We start from the raw sequence: 19,316 nt of genomic DNA on the forward strand, positions 1-19,316 counted from the left end.
GTTCATTTATGGAAGTGAGGATAGCAAAATAAAGTAAACTGTGACGAATTATACCCAAAATTTCTTCATACAGTGGACTACCAGCAAAACTGATACAAATTTGGGACCAACAATTATTCAGACTGAGTCTGGGGAAAAAAAAATTGAAGTCGAGGTTTGCATGAAGCTGGGTGACAGCATGCCCAGGAGACTACAGGCTGTCATTAAGGCTAAGGGTTGCCTGACTAAGAATTGATAGTTGTGTAAATACTGTCATACTAACAGCCGTCTAATTTTTGGTAGATTGTAATCCATTACATACCTTTCTATCAAAGTTATCTAACATTATCAAGCTGAATTTGTTCTGACAGTTTAAATCTGAGTTCTTGTTATATTTTATTACCATTTTCTAAACTATAGCGAATAAACTGTGATAATATGAGAAATGTTGAAGGTGTCTGAATAAATTTTGGTTTGACTGTATCTATTTGATAAATGAAGTTAACCAAACAACATTATACATACTCTTTTGGTTTCTGTACCCAATATTTTAAAGATTTACAAATGCAATAAAAATATTGGTATCGGTACTCTGTATCGGCAAATACCAAAAATAAAAGTATCGTATCGGGCGAGTACTGGAAAAAGTGGTATCGGTGCATCCCTAGTGTGTACTGTCTATACAGATATTTCAGTGTGGTTTGATAATTGTGCAGTGACTTGGTTAATTATGAAGCACATTTTGAATGATGAGCATTCCAGTAGTTCAGAAATCTGTGTGGATTCTGTGTTAGTCTGCTCATGTGGCAGGGATCTGTAGAGCTGTAAAACACCATATATTCGTGATTTTTAAAATCTTTCTCATCTAATGTGATCTAATTTTGGCATTTCTCTTCTTGAACAGGTACAATGGTTCACTTCCCAATGGAGACAGAGGGCGAAGGAAAAGCCGGTTTGCCCTTTACAAGAGAGCCAAAGCCAATGGTGTCAAACCCAGCACTGTACACATCCTTAACACTCCACAAGCCAGCAAGGTAATCTCATATCAGAAACCATAATTGGGAAACCTAATCATCTGTGAAATTTGCTTTTCACCACTTCTCTGTGCTGTGTGCTGCCTTTTTTTTCAGTTTGTTTTGATTGTTACTATTATGACTTGAATTAACGCCGATTTCACAGCCAGAATTCCACTTCACATTATCTTTAAAAAAGTTTAGTTTCTCAGAAGATCAGAAATTGGGAGTGAACTTGAATGATGTACAGCTCATTGTGGGAATGTCTGAATGCCTGAGTTTGATCAAAGTGTGGACTGTATAATGGCTATTCCCCCAGGGAATGATCACACAAACATGCTTGTCTGTCTCAACAACGGAGGAGTGGTCGCTGGCGTGTGGTGAATAGCGAAAAGTGTACGGAACATGGTTAGTCTGCGTTACCCTTTTTAAGAGATTGCATTTCTTTTTATAATTTGCAGTAGGGGTGTGTCAACTCTTTTTAGATTGTGCGCGCCATGGAGAAAGGCTAACTTAAGGGACTGATTTTTGTTTAAAGCATGCCATTCCCATACAAGCGCATGATCAACACATGCTCTTCTGAAGCTTGTCAAATGCAGAATCAACTTTTATGCAACACAAACTCCACATAGCAGAGAGTAGTACTGTAGAAGAGTATGTTGGGTTCTTGCCCAGTTTAAACTGTAATGCAATGCAATGTTTGGTTAAGAAAGATTTTTTTAGTTACTCCACAGCACTGGTTGTGATAGCATACCTAACCCCACCTTTCAAATGTCTGCTTGCTACTGGGACATTCTTCAGGGATTTACAGGGTGGTACTAAACATAATGGGTGGGGTTGAGTTGTAAAAAGTTTATTGTCATTCAGAGCAGCCTCAGCCAATAAACTAATCTGTGCTGATACTATGAGCCTCCAGATGTTATTACAATTCACAGAGACTGTCTTTCCCTCTGATACTTGAGAAGTTTAATGGGTGCTGGAGATCTGTTTGAACACATTTGAGCAGCCAGGCCACAACTTTCAAGTGCAGCCCACATTGTATCTATTCACAATGGTAGTATTTTTATCATAACTTCTATCCCAGTGACTTAACTTTTTGAGAACATGTGATTTTATCAATTTTTTTATTTTATTGTTTTATTGTGGTTGGTGGCTTCTCTGTGATGATTGATGACTATTGTCGTTTTGCCACTCTTCTAGTCAGCTGAAGGCAAACTGCCAGCAGCCAGCATTGTCTGAGGAGATCTTTCTCAAAGGGATCTGCTTCGTTACTGTGTGTGACTCTTGTTCTGTTCAAAAACCTAGTGAGCTGCCTAACAAGACTGCATTTTAAAGGGGTCATCGGATGCAAAATTAACTTTTACATGTTGTTTGAACATAAATGTGCGTTGGCAGTGTGTGTACACAACCACCCTATAATGATAAAAATCCACCCAGTGGTTTTTATTTAATCCCTCATCGTATTCATTTAAATAATGTTTCCTTTTAGTTATAATAAATAAACCGCTCACAGTTGATCAGTTAAATGTCCATTTTCGCCGATGAAATCAATTTATGCACGCTGTACGGAACACCATTGTAAGCCTGTACGGAACACCGTTAACCCTTATCATCTTCTGTACCCTGGCATAAGAGGTACTTTTCCCTACTTTTCTCATAAACTATTGGTCCTAAAGACATCAATCAAAGTGTGGACTGTATAATGGCTATTCCCCCAGGGAATGATCACACAAACATGCTTGTCTGTCTCAACAACGGAGGAGTGGTCGCTGGCGTGTGGTGAATAGCGAAAAGTGTACGGAACATGGTTAGTCTGCGTTACCCTTTTTAAGAGATTGCATTTCTTTTTATAATTTGCAGTAGGGGTGTGTCAACTCTTTTTAGATTGTGCGCGCCATGGAGAAAGGCTAACTTAAGGGACTGATTTTTGTTTAAAGCATGCCATTCCCATACAAGCGCATGATCAACACATGCTCTTCTGAAGCTTGTCAAATGCAGAATCAACTTTTATGCAACACAAACTCCACATAGCAGAGAGTAGTACTGTAGAAGAGTATGTTGGGTTCTTGCCCAGTTTAAACTGTAATGCAATGCAATGTTTGGTTAAGAAAGATTTTTTTAGTTACTCCACAGCACTGGTTGTGATAGCATACCTAACCCCACCTTTCAAATGTCTGCTTGCTACTGGGACATTCTTCAGGGATTTACAGGGTGGTACTAAACATAATGGGTGGGGTTGAGTTGTAAAAAGTTTATTGTCATTCAGAGCAGCCTCAGCCAATAAACTAATCTGTGCTGATACTATGAGCCTCCAGATGTTATTACAATTCACAGAGACTGTCTTTCCCTCTGATACTTGAGAAGTTTAATGGGTGCTGGAGATCTGTTTGAACACATTTGAGCAGCCAGGCCACAACTTTCAAGTGCAGCCCACATGGTATCTATTCACAATGGTAGTATTTTTATCATAACTTCTATCCCAGTGACTTAACTTTTTGAGAACATGTGATTTTATCAATTTTTTTATTTTATTGTTTTATTGTGGTTGGTGGCTTCTCTGTGATGATTGATGACTATTGTCGTTTTGCCACTCTTCTAGTCAGCTGAAGGCAAACTGCCAGCAGCCAGCATTGTCTGAGGAGATCTTTCTCAAAGGGATCTGCTTCGTTACTGTGTGTGACTCTTGTTCTGTTCAAAAACCTAGTGAGCTGCCTAACAAGACTGCATTTTAAAGGGGTCATCGGATGCAAAATTAACTTTTACATGTTGTTTGAACATAAATGTGCGTTGGCAGTGTGTGTACACAACCACCCTATAATGATAAAAATCCACCCAGTGGTTTTTATTTAATCCCTAAAAATAATATCCCCTTTTTCAAATCAAGCCGTTCTCAGCTTCTTGTCTGTGTGACGTCACACGGACCAAGGCCGCTCCCACGATTGTTGATTGACACGGCCGTCTTACCTTAGACCCACCCTGAGTGAGCTGTAAACAGTCTGACCAACATTGTTTCGACGCTGGAGCAGGGACAAAGACCATAATGTCTCCATAGCGATTAAGGTGTTCTGCTGTTGGATGTTGTAATGCATATAGCAGTTGTCATTTACTTCCGTCATCTGAGCCGCTGAAGACGCAGTGAATTACTTTCGCTTTTGAAGGGAATGCGCCTAACCATGTTCCGTACAGATTACGTTTTAGCGCCGATCGCTGAATAAATACTTCCAGGTCGTGCATAAACTATATATCAGTGTCATCCTTATTTCTCCCTCTTTCACCCCCGACCAAGACAGAGACCCACCCGCCGTTTGTTTCAGTGTGATTTCAGTAAGTTTGCTAGGTGCGCCCACTGCGCTTGAAAACGGACTGCAGCTTGGGTGGGGAGACTACTAGAGCAGCGAAAATGTACATTTCTATTTAATTTATGAGTCTCACAGTACTACAGCCTTTATGAAATGAATATCATGTTATCACAAATTGTTAAATATATTACCTTTTGTTGAAAAAATGCTTAGAAATGGGAATTTTTAAACTTCGATTGCGGGCGATGACCACTTAGCGCCACTCTCACCCGAGACAGGCATGCAGTGATGATGTTTATATTCAGAAAGATATGGAAATGTTATTCATTAACGTTTCACATTGTTCATGCTTAACTCACATGCCATAATTAATATCACGACACAATCATGCCTAACTCGCCTGGTCATTTATTTAAGCAGCAATTAACTTACATTTTAACCAGATAAAAAGGTACTCATCGTATTCATTTAAATAATGTTTCCTTTTAGTTATAATAAATAAACAGCTCACAGTTGATCAGTTAAATGTCCATTTTCGCCGATGAAATCAATTTATGCACGCTGTACGGAACACCATTGTAAGCCTGTACGGAACACCGTTAACCCTTATCATCTTCCGTACCCTGGCATAAGAGGCACTTTTCCCTACTTTTCTCATAAACTATTGGTCCTAAAGACATCAATCAAAGTGTGGACTGTATAATGGCTATTCCCCCAGGGAATGATCACACAAACATGCTTGTCTGTCTCAACAACGGAGGAGTGGTCGCTGGCGTGTGGTGAATAGCGAAAAGTGTACGGAACATGGTTAGTCTGCGTTACCCTTTTTAAGAGATTGCATTTCTTTTTATAATTTGCAGTAGGGGTGTGTCAACTCTTTTTAGATTGTGCGCGCCATGGAGAAAGGCTAACTTAAGGGACTGATTTTTGTTTAAAGCATGCCATTCCCATACAAGCGCATGATCAACACATGCTCTTCTGAAGCTTGTCAAATGCAGAATCAACTTTTATGCAACACAAACTCCACATAGCAGAGAGTAGTACTGTAGAAGAGTATGTTGGGTTCTTGCCCAGTTTAAACTGTAATGCAATGCAATGTTTGGTTAAGAAAGATTTTTTTAGTTACTCCACAGCACTGGTTGTGATAGCATACCTAACCCCACCTTTCAAATGTCTGCTTGCTACTGGGACATTCTTCAGGGATTTACAGGGTGGTACTAAACATAATGGGTGGGGTTGAGTTGTAAAAAGTTTATTGTCATTCAGAGCAGCCTCAGCCAATAAACTAATCTGTGCTGATACTATGAGCCTCCAGATGTTATTACAATTCACAGAGACTGTCTTTCCCTCTGATACTTGAGAAGTTTAATGGGTGCTGGAGATCTGTTTGAACACATTTGAGCAGCCAGGCCACAACTTTCAAGTGCAGCCCACATGGTATCTATTCACAATGGTAGTATTTTTATCATAACTTCTATCCCAGTGACTTAACTTTTTGAGAACATGTGATTTTATCAATTTTTTTATTTTATTGTTTTATTGTGGTTGGTGGCTTCTCTGTGATGATTGATGACTATTGTCGTTTTGCCACTCTTCTAGTCAGCTGAAGGCAAACTGCCAGCAGCCAGCATTGTCTGAGGAGATCTTTCTCAAAGGGATCTGCTTCGTTACTGTGTGTGACTCTTGTTCTGTTCAAAAACCTAGTGAGCTGCCTAACGAGACTGCATTTTAAAGGGGTCATCGGATGCAAAATTAACTTTTACATGTTGTTTGAACATAAATGTGCGTTGGCAGTGTGTGTACACAACCACCCTATAATGATAAAAATCCACCCAGTGGTTTTTATTTAATCCCTAAAAATAATATCCCCTTTTTAAAACCAAGCCGTTCTCAGCTTCTTGTCTGTGTGACGTCACACGGACCAAGGCCGCTCCCACGATTGTTGATTGACACGGCCGTCTTACCTTTGACCTGCACTGAGTGAGCTGTAACAGTCCGACCGCCATTGTTTTGACGCCGGAGCAGGGACATAGACAAGAATGGCTCCATAGCGAATGAGGTGTTCTGTTGTTGGATGTAATGATGAACATAGCAGTCGTCATTTACTCCCGAAATCTAAGCCGTTGAAGACGCAGAGGATTACTTTCGCTTTTGAAGGGAATGCGCCCCTTATCTACCTAAATGAGTCTGTTCGTGCGAATCGTTTGTGATCCAGCCTCACCTACAGAAGAAGTGAGTATAAGGTTCTTTTGGAATCTTTGCAAATCGCCTTTCCTAATAATGTGCTAGTTAGCAAGTTTCGCAGCTAAATGCGGCTAAAGTAAACTATTGCTCGTCACCCCACAGAAGACGGGGGCGGTGTGATTCGAGCTCATTAGCATTTAAAGGAACATGTGACAAAACAGGTTGCTCTGAAAAGAGCTGATTTTGACCTGGTAAAAATATATATATATATATATATTTTTTTTTTACACACTACCATTGAGAAATTTTAACCAACGCATGTTATAGACTTTTCATTAAGACCCTAAAGAATCATATCAACTTTTGGAAAATGGGCATCCGATGACCCCTTTTAAGGTATACGTTTAATTGTAGACAAGAGGCTGTTTAAAAGATTTTTTTAATTTTGGCAGGCTCCAAGACAGTATCTCATGTGTCCTTGATAGAAACGACAATCTCAATAATTATGAGCTCAGTGGGAAAAAATTCATAATGTAACTGTTACATTCAGTATCTTTTAAAGGATACTTTTCACGGAAATGTTAAATCTAAAAAAAGGTCAAATTATGTATTGTTATGCTTGGAGTATAACAATTCATTGTTACTGTTAGCTTAGCAGCATGCTGACATTTAAAAGAAAAATTAATTATACCGTTTTGTGTAGCACTTGGAATTACTTTTCAAATCGGTCACGTCAGAAACCCCATTTTTATTTTAATAATTAGTAGTAAAGGTGTTACGTTCCCTGGGAGTTTGTTGTTTTTGCTTTTGTTTTCCCTTGTTTTTTTTCTCCCCAACTCCTAGGTTTCCGCTGAGTGGACGACTCGCCGCCAATCATCATTAGGGTGTTCCATACTGCGATGAATCAGCTGACGGCCTGTGGCTTTAAATGCTTCAGGTGCGCTCGGCCTGGGAGGCGAGAATTTAAGCAATGTAGTTTTTCCCAGTTGGAGTGACCTTTTTAAAGAGGTTTACAGAGGACAACTATACCAACTTGATCACCTACAAGTGGGCAATTGTTCATTCGTTACGTTCCCTGGGAGTTTGTTGTTTTTGCTTTTGTTTTCCCTTGTTTTTTTTCTCCCCAACTCCTAGGTTTCCGCTGAGGGGACGACTCGCCGCCAATCATCATTAGGGTGTTCCATACTGCGATGAATCAGCTGACGGCCTGTGGCTTTAAATGCTTCAGGTGCGCTCGGCCTGGGAGGCGAGAATTTAAGCAATGTAGTTTTTCCCAGTTGGAGTGACCTTTTTAAAGAGGTTTACAGAGGACAACTATACCAACTTGATCACCTACAAGTGGGCAATTGTTCATTGTAATTGTTTGGGCCACGATCAACAGAGTAGAACCCTAAAGCTATGTTAGGTCGCAGGCTGAGAATAGCCATGGCATTGTGCCACCTTACATCCATTATCCTTCTTAACTCCTCAATCGGTACCTGCCTGATTCTAGCAGGGCTCTGCTTTTCTCTCTCATGTTCTCTGAAATGTAGTCCTCAATAGACTTGCCACAATATCATAATTTACACAGTGAATCAGTGTTCAAACTGATATTAGTGTTGGTTGGATGTAAACTGTGATATAAACTAAACGCTATTGGCTATTTAAAAAAAGGGGCGGGGCTGCTTGATATGTCCTGCCCTGTTTTCCTGTTTCAGTTGAAATGACGTCAACACATAGAATAATGCTGCATGCTTCAAAGCACTTCAGTGGACCTTTTAAGACTATACCACTGGGCTGTTGAATGCTTGAATCTGATTGGTTGACGAATGTTCTAAGTGTGCAATTATGCTGTGTTCGATTTACCTTGGAAGTCTGATGTCTGAGCTGGGCATGACGTTACTCCCAAGTGGACCATATTCCAGTAGAGAAGTCGGAAAACAAAGACGCGTCCATTGTTCGCAATACCAGTCGATTAAAAACCCACAAAAATCGGTATTTTGTCCACAAAAAGGGGTTGGCTAGTACTGTGTGCACAGTTTGTGACACAGACAAACACAAGTGCTAAAAAAAACAATATATTGGATTCTGAAGTTGGAGTTGTTCCGATTCTTCCGAGATTCTGAGTCGGTACTCTGACTTAGGAGGAAGTTCCAGATAAAGGGATAGTTCACCCAAAAATGAAAATTACCCTATGATTTACTCACCCTCAAGCCATCCTAGGTGTGTATGACTTTCTTCTTTCAGAAGAATACAATCGGAGTTATATTATAAAATGTCCTGGCTCTTCCAAGCTTTATAATGGCAGTGAATGGGGGTTGAGATTTTGAAGCCCAAAAAAGTGCATCGATCCATCATAAAAGTACTCCACATGGCTCTGGGGGGTAATAAAGGCCTTCTAAAGTAATTTTTCATTTTTGGGTGAGCTATCCCATTAAAAGTTTCTACTGGGAACTTGGAATTTCCAGCTTCTGAGTACAAATGGAATGTAGCATTATTTTCAGGGAAACACATGGCTAAAGTAGTTCCAGGCAGGTCTTGACCATATTACATGTCCATATCATTTCGCCAAATGATTTAAATTATTTCATAGGTCCTTACAGCCTACAATAGCAAAAGAACCAAACCCCACAGAGACACTGAACAGGCAAATAATATAGTAAGCAACAAGATAAAAATGACAAATTATTTCCATGTTTTTGCCACAATTATATTAATTTTTTATGGAACGCACATACTCCATTTCTCCCACTCTCTCTCTCTCTCTCTCACGAAGGCACACACTTGCTTTGCTTCATGGCTGCATCACCACCTCAGGTGTGCATTATTTTCTAATAATTCCTAGGTCTGTTGTCTATTATTCTTTACCTATTCAGTTTGTTAGAATATTGATATAGGACCTGTTGTTGTGAAGTAAGTTCCATTGATAATGTTCCTCCCTGTAAACCTATATGAACTTTTACAATGTCCCTCATACTAGGGCTGTCACGATTATGAAATTTGGCTGACGATTAATTGTCTAAAAATAGTCACGTTTTTTGCGATTTAATTGTCTGTTTTAGGGCTTTGGCGATTATGCCGATTATCACTATTAATTGTCTGTTTTTATGGCTTTCATTATATAATTGTGATTAGTTTAAGGGTTCGGTAAATAATTATGATGTTATCTTTTAATCTTTTTGAGTTATTATTTTACAGTGTAATATTACATAGAGTATTCCAAATTCTAAGAATCGGCCAATACTGATCCAACACCAGCGCTATCTTTTTTTTTTCTACACCACTACAGAATATCAATACTGTGTTTGTGGAACTAATGGTCACTCTTTTAAACCCTTTGTTAAACGCAATTCACTAAATACTCACTTCCTTATTACAGAGAAAAACTACATTTGAAAAAATATATATAAGCTATGAAATTAAACTAGCTGACTGTATAATTTAGCAGCAGAAACAATATCTTGGAAAAAAAACTTTGTTGCACATTATACAATTTAAACATGTTTATTCTGTTAACTATTTGTATTCTTACGAAATACATTCATGAAAATAAGATAATTCCTTCCTTAAACTTAAAGTATTATAATGGGAATATATCATCTTGGAGAGAGAGTTTTATGCTGACTGTCATAACTGAATGTGACGTGTTGTTTGAATGCTGAGCGGAGAATGATTGACAGCTGCAGCAGAAGGAAGACGAGTTTCTGTAAACCTAAATTCTGTCCCTCACGTTAAGATATGGAATGGCTTCAGATGATATAGCAGGGCTCCAGATTGCGACCATTTTTTTCTGCCTGTGCGACTAATTTTTGTGTGTGGTCGCACTGGCGTGACCACCGCGTTGGTCAACTCATAAGCACTGCAATTTCTGTTGCATATGAGAAACCTCAAATGGCAAACGAAACTGAAAGCATAACGAAACCGCGCTTAGAGAGTATACTCGCCGTGTCAGCACGAGTGCGAGGGTGCGCACAGCAAAAATTACGTGAATATTGAGGAAACGATGGATGGTTTTCAAGCGAAAGTCAAGTAGAAGATAGCTTCTTAAACCAGAGAAGGGGAACATGCTGGTATTCTTGTGGGGGGAAAAAACATGCAAGCACTGTCACCGTTAGTTTTACTTTTCTTTTTGTTTTCATTTTTGAAAAACTTATCTTTGCTGTTTACCTCACATTACACTATGGAGGCTCTCTTTTATTTATTTATTTGATTCCTCAGTGTTTGCTAAACGTTCTGTAATTTATTGTACTGTAACAGTTATTTATTAACTGTAATTATCTGAAACAATCGCGATTAGACGGTTATTTAAGTATCGCGACAGGCCTACCTCATACTGCAAATAACTCTTTCTCAGTTGACTGAAAGCATAGAAAAACAGACAATCACCGTTCGAAACTTAACTGTCGTGCATTGTGGATGCAATTTGGGAGTTGTAATTTTTTTGGTCAATTGTATTTGAGCTTTAATTTGGTCCCTCAGACCAGTATACCTAAATGGTTTTTCAGTCACACTGTAATTTTCAGTTGCAAATGTGACTGAAATGGTCACACTTGAGCTGTGTTTAGATATTTTTAAATGTAAGCTTGTTTTGTTTTGAGATATTTGTGATATGTTTGTTTTACACAAAACACAGGCTCCATAATTAAAGTCCCATGAATGCAAGGAATGTTTTCCTCTCGCCATGAAACTAGCTGGCATGCTGTATTTTTGGGGAGGTTTTGTTACTGTTGGCTGCTTATTATCCATCCGCAGTGCCTCGTCAGAGCTGAAAATAGCCCAGCGCACAGTCATATGTGAATCATGCTGCTCTTTGGGGTCACGGTGCTCTGAGGTGGAAGGCCTTCCATGGCTCCAGGCATCGGTCTGAAAGGGTTAACTAAAAAAACGACCAGTTCTCCAGCAGTGACACAAGTGCAGCTGCATCATTGTAATGTTAAAGTTGAACAAAGAACAGGCTCTGCGATTTCTCACGGTGCGTCTGCGAACTCCTTTAGATAATGGGTCATAAAATGTCACTAAACTATTCCAAGAACAATATGTGATTGTTCATGGACGTCTTAGAGGTTTTTGCAGAGGTTAGAGTTGTTGCCATTTGTATTGAAGGCTGTCCAGTGCTGATGGAGGGTACAGTTGAATTGGATCCTGTGGCTTGAGGTTGGTGGCCGCAGCATCTCATCTTATTGTGTGTTTACAACAAATGCGAGGCCCAAGCTGCACTGAAGAAAAAAAAAAGTATTTTGAATTTACTTAATTTTAATGTGTACATCGGTCCCACATGATCAGAATGTGTTCAGCTGACATAATTGTCCTCTTTTTCTCAATGACTTATTGCTTACCAAACCAAAATATTTCATTCACACCAAGCCGACTTCAAAGAACTAGCGGCAACGAAAGCTAACAGTGTTGTCGCCTCACGTCGGCAGCGTCGGACCAAAAAGCTGCGCTCGAACACACCACACAGACTACACCTGACGGCAAACTAACACGTGCGTTCTGCGCATGCGTGAGAGGAATTAACTGTCTATATCAGCAGCTATCAATAGTATATATTCGTCATTCAAAAGCAGAAACTGAAACAAAGATATACGAGACAAACGCAGATATACGAATTGTAAACAAAGCAGTGCTTGCTTACCATTTTGAATATCAGTAACATTGATAACTTTAATCATTTTAAGCGGCTCATGTTGTTATGAAAACATTTGCATATTAGAATGATTGGGAAAGATCACGTAACATTTAAACAGCCTTCGGTCCGTACCGCCTTCATTTACGTGCTTGTTTTCAACAATTTTGCTTTAATTCTCGGGCACTGACTCGTTCGCTAAACTGATAATCCAATAAGAGCTCTCACTCGCGCCGACAGCCCCGACGTGTTGAATCGGGCAAACTGCCGCCGACGAGTGGAACACACCAAACAAACTAGCCCGATCGTCGCTCGCCGTCAGCCGGCTTGGTGTGTCCCGGCCTTTAGACTACTTGTCTAAATCATGTTGATTCAAGATATTATTTGTCATTACTGATTCAGATGTGTACTGTTAAGTGATTTCATTGCATCAAGGGTACCAACTTAATACTAATATTAATCAAAGGTATTATGCAACTCTAAAGCAATTTCATTATGTCTCTGGTACCAGAGTTGTGTAAACCTAACTTGCTTTATTAAATTCTACATGTACTGTAGACGTGTTCAAATGTGTGAATACAAAATCTAAATTCTAAAAATGCATACTGGCATTGACAAAGGCAAAAAGCAAGTGTTAGTATTTAAATTGTGTTGTATTGAGTTGTCCATTTACAAATGGAGAACTGAGCACAGTTGCCATTAATTGATTACACAGAAGAAGAAAAAAAAACACTTAAAATTTTGCATCAGCAGCATATTCAAACTCAAATACATAATGTAAGAACAGCAAGACCTTTATAAACCTACTATTAACTGTTGTCAGTGTCGATTAAGAACAGCAAAGACATTTGTAAAAATATTAATGGTCACAGTAGACTTAAAAATGCATATACAAAATAGTAAACTATTCGAACAAACCGTGCATTCTGAAGTAAAAAAACTAAACACTTAAGTAATCCAAACACGGCACAAAGTGAATAAGTTAAAATGGAGCAAGAGCTTGTTACAGTTCACTGCCAAGGTTAACCATGCATCTTAAAGGGATAGTTCACCCAGAAATTACAATTCTGTCATTAATTACTCACCCTTCATGCTGGTCCAGTTGGAGTTACAGACGGTGGAAACGGCTCGTGGCTGCAGCTCGCTCTCGTAGCAGAAGCGTTTTGTGTAGTTGAGTCTGACTGTTTGGTAAAAATCGGTTCAAAAACAAGTTGAAACTGAAGTGACTGCCGCTAACAGAAGGACTATATTGTAAATTTAAGTATTTAATATTCTATTTATATTTATATTTCTTCTCAATATATTATAAATATTTTATCCGTGAAGAAATTTCCTTGTGAGAGCCGGGTGCAGGAGCACCACATTTCACCGTCTCTACGCCGCCTGCAGCGAAATCGCCCGCGTTTTGCCTCTCTCTCTAAATATATCTCATTAAAAATGAGCTAGGAAAAAAGTAGCTAAAGTTAGACATTTGTGAATGGCGCGTCCCGTGTGGAAGGGCAATTCACACTGTCAGCAAAGTTTCAATGTACAGACAATCTGTAGAAAATAAACACAACATTTACTTTTATGAAAAATACGTTAACTTTACCTCCTTTTAAAAAGGCCTACTGACTGTTGGCCACCGGTTGTTGACGCTTAATGATAATCTAGCAGAGTGTTAAAGTGTTGGTAATTGACCATTGTAATTGTTATACACTACGAAAACTGTTATCTAGTGGAAATATCGCCTATTTGAAAACAAAATATAAAACAATTTGCTGAACTTCACAGTAAATCAGTAAATTGTTGTTCGTCTGAGATGAGGCGACTGCTGGCTCAGCTGCTGAATCTTCCACAGTTTTTGGCAGCTCGATTCAATTTCTCCTTTTACGGCAGTTTGTCAAAATAAACACAACATTTACTTTTATGAAAAATACGTTAACTTTACCTCCTTTTAAAAAGGCCTACTGACTGTTGGCCACCGGTTGTTGACGCTTAATGATAATCTAGCAGAGTGTTAAAGTGTTGGTAATTGACCATTGTAATTGTTATACACTACGAAAACTGTTATCTAGTGGAAATATCGCCTATTTGAAAACAAAATATAAAACAATTTGCTGAACTTCACAGTAAATCAGTAAATTGTTGTTCGTCTGAGATGAGGCGACTGCTGGCTCAGCTGCTGAATCTTCCACAGTTTTTGGCAGCTCGATTCAATTTCTCCTTTTACGGCAGTTTGTCATCCCTCTCAGTGATGCAATACCGCCACCATCTGCGCCGGAGTGCCCCGGTTGTGTCAAAACCCAATTAGATTGATTTCAGTTTTAGATTCGATCAACATGAGAAATGTGTACATACAACACTCAATATGAACAATTGAAATCTACTTAATTATTTTATGTTTCTGTTGTGAACATGCTTTAATCGTGTTGTACATGTTTAATTTTTGCAATTTCAAAGACCTGCTATGTTAATTTTTTTCAGTGTGCTCCGCCATCTCACAGATGCAGCTGCTTCATACACCATGTTGCTCAATGGGTGCGGCTCCACTAGGTCTATTGTTTGGGGGCTTTTCTGTAGCTTTTGTGGCCCACTGTAAAACAGGGGTGGGATGTGGGGGATGGATAGATGGACCCCCTGTTGTGATCTGGCAGTGAGCGTGGAGAGTTTCACCCTCAAGCCTCTTTGTTCCACTTTACTATGGACACAAATGCGCCACCAACAATAACGTCCCAAATTTTCAACTGGAAGCTGGTCATTCGCAAACTGTGTTTCTCGTCACAACATAATCAATATAGGTTTGGACTATATCTTGGTGGGATAGATACAAATGCAGTACAGTGATATGCTGTAAAATCTAGTTAAAATTATCTATATATGTAATATAGTATTGGCTATCAAAATCATTTATGTTTCTGTAATGGTTAATAGTCACTAGTATGTGACTAGTATGTGTAAGCTCTTTAGTCACAGTAGTGTTTCTAATGCTAAAATATAATTATTGTTGGGATTTAATGGATTCAAAGATGGATAGCACAAATGTTTTATCAAAAGCCTTTGGGAACAACTAGAAAGTATTGGAAAGTCAGTAACAACAGAGGCTGTGGAAAAGTACATATAAACAATGCCAGCAAGAATGCAAGCTGTTATAAAGGCCAAAGGAGGCCATACAAAATAAAAATATTGGTTATTATGTGTGAATCAAGACCATTTAGGCTAGTTGTTTCAGTTATTTGCCTAATAAATTACAAAAAAATTTTTTTGACCGATTCATAAAATATTTGACAGGTGGTCTAATAAATGTATATATTGAACTCAAGGAAGAATATTTCTGCTTATGAAGAATAATCTGAATTTAAAATTTTTTTTTTTTTGCTAAATCAAAAATCCATATGTGACCCTGGACCACAAAACCAGTCTTAAGTTTCATGGGTATGTTTGTAGCAATAGCCAAAAATACATTGTATGGGTCAAAATTATCGATTTTTCTTTTAAGCCAAAAATCATTAGAATATTAAGTAAAGATCATGTTCCATGAAGATATTTTCTAAATTTCCTACCATAAATATATCTCAACTTCATTTTTTTTTTTATTAGTAATATGCATTAAGGACTTCATTTGGACAACTTTAAAGGTGATTTTCTCAATATTTAGATTTTTTTTGCACCCTCAGATTCCAGATTTTCAAATAGTTGTATCTCTGCCAAATCTTGTCCTATCCTAACAAACCATACATCAATGGAAATCTTATTTATTCAGCTTTCCGATGATGTATACATCTCAATTTCAAAAAATTGACACTTTAGACTGGTTTTGTGGTCCAGGATCACATGTTTTCAAATATTGTACATTTTTCTCTATTGCATTCTGTTTTGATGCAGACTTGCTCCCTGTATTGTTTGAAGTTTAATGGTGACTTGCAACAAACTGCTTGTGAAATGAAAATATGCACATGACTTGCAGTTTGTAAAATGTACAGAATATACAGTATACCTTTAAAATGTAAGTTATGCACTGCTTTAAACACCATTAATTGCTCTTGAGAGATGTTTTCATCAATCTGTCAGCACCTGACGTGGCAACCAGCTCATATTAAAGTATACTTTATGAGCCTCTTTGAAGCATTTAAAAGCACTCCCATGCTGGGGGCAAGTCAGGTCGTTCATTTATTTGGTTTAATAATATATATATATTTATTTATTTAACCATTTTGAAGCTTGTAAAAGATTATGCTGGGACTTCCAAACATTTTTGATTGACTCAAACTGATTTGATCTATTTCACCCAGTCATCCATTAAAACATGGGCCCAGTTGCATAAACTTAGCCACCATGTTAAGACTGCGTCTTAAGAACTAGTTTGACCAACTAGCAGTTGCCAAGGGGTAATCTTCTTACTTTTCCAGTACAAATAAGACCAATCTACCTTTCCATAACTGAATTAAAAAAGTTATGACAACCCTCTAAATTGCGAGTAAATCACTCTCATATGCGACTAAATCTTCACTCTGGGCGACTAAATGATGTCTAATATTAGCCAATGGCTAATGAAGGCGCACGACTCGCCGTCGCTTTATTCTCACACACACGCAGAGAGAGAGAGAGAATTGATGCGCTACATGTAAACGATATTCTTTGATATATTTTCCTGTCAAATAGCAGCGTTCCTTTTGTAATTCTTCAGCTTTTAAGAACTGCCGGGTTCTCCGATAGTGGGTGGAGCTAATGCACAAACGGCAATCTCATTGGCTGGCGCTCACCTATTATCGTCCCTGTTTTGATTTCAGCGAATCAGTTCGAGCGAACACACACAACCTGATTAATATTCATGAATTAATCCTTAGTTCGTTTTATATTGTTCTTATTAGTAGAATTCTATCATTATCTTATCAGTATTTTGTTTGTTTTCCCAATTTTTTTTTTTAAAGAAACACTGTAAAACTAAGTTCAGTTAAAATGACTAAAATGCATTCATACATGGTTATCAAGTTTTAATTCTAATTACAAAAGTTCTATCATTAAATAACATTGATTATCATATTATAATCATTATCTTATCAGTATTTTGTTTGTTTTCCCAATTTTTTTTTTTAAAGAAACACTGTAAAACTAAGTTCAGTTAAAATGACTAAAATGCATTCATACATGGTTATCAAGTTTTAATTCTAATTACTAAAGTTCTATCATTAAATAATACTTGATTATCATATTATAATGCTTGACTAACTGATGTTAAGTGTACTTTCAGATATTTAAACTGTGCCATTTAACAAACATTATATGTATGTATGTGAGTGCGTGTGTGTGTGTGTGTGTGTATATATATATATATATATATATATATATGAGAGCAGTCTGGCGAGTAAACTAAAAAATTTACTACCCAATGGCGATTCAATTGCCAAGGTGTCCGTAGAGGGTTGTATGACCAGCTTTGAAGAAAAAAATTTGGTGACTAACTCTGTAAGACTACTCTAAACAGTTTATGCAACCAGCCCATGGTTAGGAAGAAGTCTCAATTTGTGGAAATGATCATACTAATAAATCACAACATTTAAGCACATTTTTACATGATTCCAATATTCATGTTCATGTACAAACATTAATTTGGATTTTAAGTACTTTGTATGTATTGGCTAGTTCTATAACCGTCTCACCCAGCATGCCTATTTAGTCTGGGTTATTACAGGACATATGTGGGGCGTGAAATTTTGGCTTTCCGTTTGCATATGTGAACTGTTTGTGACCTCCGGTGTTTTTTAGAATGGTGTTATGTGCATGAGTCCTGTGCTTGTCATATGAATAGACACTGAATTTTAAACACCATAATGCATTGGGCTATGTTTTACAGATATAAACCACCTTCCTCTCTCGGCTGTGTTTTTCCATTGTTGCACACTAGTGTAGTAACCATGACCCAGTTTCCACTCCCTCTTGAGCACACGTGATAGAGATGTGGGTAATTTGGAAATCACAGATTAGAGCAGAGAAAGGGTGAATTGGGAAGCAAGAAATAAGCACACTGGGAAATTGACTGCATTTAAACACTGCAATGCTGTGGTTTGTCTCAAGCCACCAGACTAGTGTTCACACACAATGTGCTTTGTAGTGAAATCAATTCGTATTGCAATTCAGATCATGTATGCATATCTGTGACGGCTAATTTTATTACTTCATTTAAGCAGAAATGATATAGAATAGTCCTGAAACTATACTTTTTGTTAGTCATGTGATGTTGCCTCTTCTTACATTCTTGACTTGAATCATGTATGATTTATTTATAACAAACTGCATATGACGGCTGTCTGAGTAATGAATGTTTGATGGGGTGTGTTTCACATAGACTGTAACAAACATGCAATTTGAGCATTTTACTGTGGCATTTTAGTTTTGGACACACATACTGTATGTGTGTGTGTGTGTGTATATATATATATATATACACACACACACAAAGGTCAGAGTTATTAGTAGTGCTGCTTTCTAACCTTTTCAAACTTCCGGGTTTAGCAGAGTAAAGTATCATGTGAGGCCATAGCAAATGTTATTGTTGCCATGGGTCGCGGGGGGGGCGCGCCCAGGCCCGGTGTAAAAATGAAAATGAATGTCAAAATTAAGAATAACAAGGGCTCTGACAAAAACTGCCTTCCCTGGTGTTGGTTGAGTGTAGTACTTCCACAGTAAACTCTGTTTTTTGGCAAACAAAGGGTTCACCATTAAAATTAAAACATGGAAGAAATAGCGTATTGTGTGATTATTCTTTTAAACAAAAGTTGTAATAATTGTTGTAGTAGTCGGGGGTTAAAGCAAAAAAAAAAAAAAAATGTTTTGACTGAATTTTTCCACAGCCATACCTGTCATACACCCAGTTTAAGAGCAATGTTTTTCTTCTTGTAATCAAGAGTGCTTGTCCTCCTAATTAAAAAAAATTAAGGAGCACCTTCTGATCAATGATCAAAAATTAGCCTTCCTAATATGAGGTGAAGTGATTTACAGGGGCATTTTCTTTTTACCTTTGCAATGGCATCATTTTCATGTCAAATTAAAAAATGTGTTTATAAGCTTTTTAAAATGTCTATTTAAAACAATATAATAAGTAGAATAAGACAAATAAGTTACCAATCATGAAATTCGTATTAATGAAAAATTAATTTGTACTACAGAGGTGGCACAGAAGAACACACAAGTGGCTTGTAGGTACATTTTCAGACATTCAATGAGGCTCAGAGGTGGCATGAGTGCAATTAAATTCAT

General features: G+C 37.9%; 1 protein-coding gene across 1 annotated transcript in view; it reads left to right on the forward strand.

The window, feature by feature from the left end:
* Positions 1-19,316, forward strand: part of peli2 (pellino E3 ubiquitin protein ligase family member 2) — a 48,899-nt gene that overhangs the window by 8,150 nt on the left and 21,433 nt on the right. The window contains exon 2 of the mRNA XM_016274384.1: positions 884-1,013. Coding sequence (XP_016129870.1) covers positions 884-1,013 — 130 coding nt within the window. The remainder of the gene's footprint in view (positions 1-883; positions 1,014-19,316) is intronic.

Source organism: Sinocyclocheilus grahami, unplaced genomic scaffold (assembly GCF_001515645.1).
Source record: "Sinocyclocheilus grahami isolate Dianchi unplaced genomic scaffold, SAMN03320097.WGS_v1.1 scaffold86.1, whole genome shotgun sequence".
NCBI classification, from domain to species: domain Eukaryota; kingdom Metazoa; phylum Chordata; class Actinopteri; order Cypriniformes; family Cyprinidae; genus Sinocyclocheilus; species Sinocyclocheilus grahami.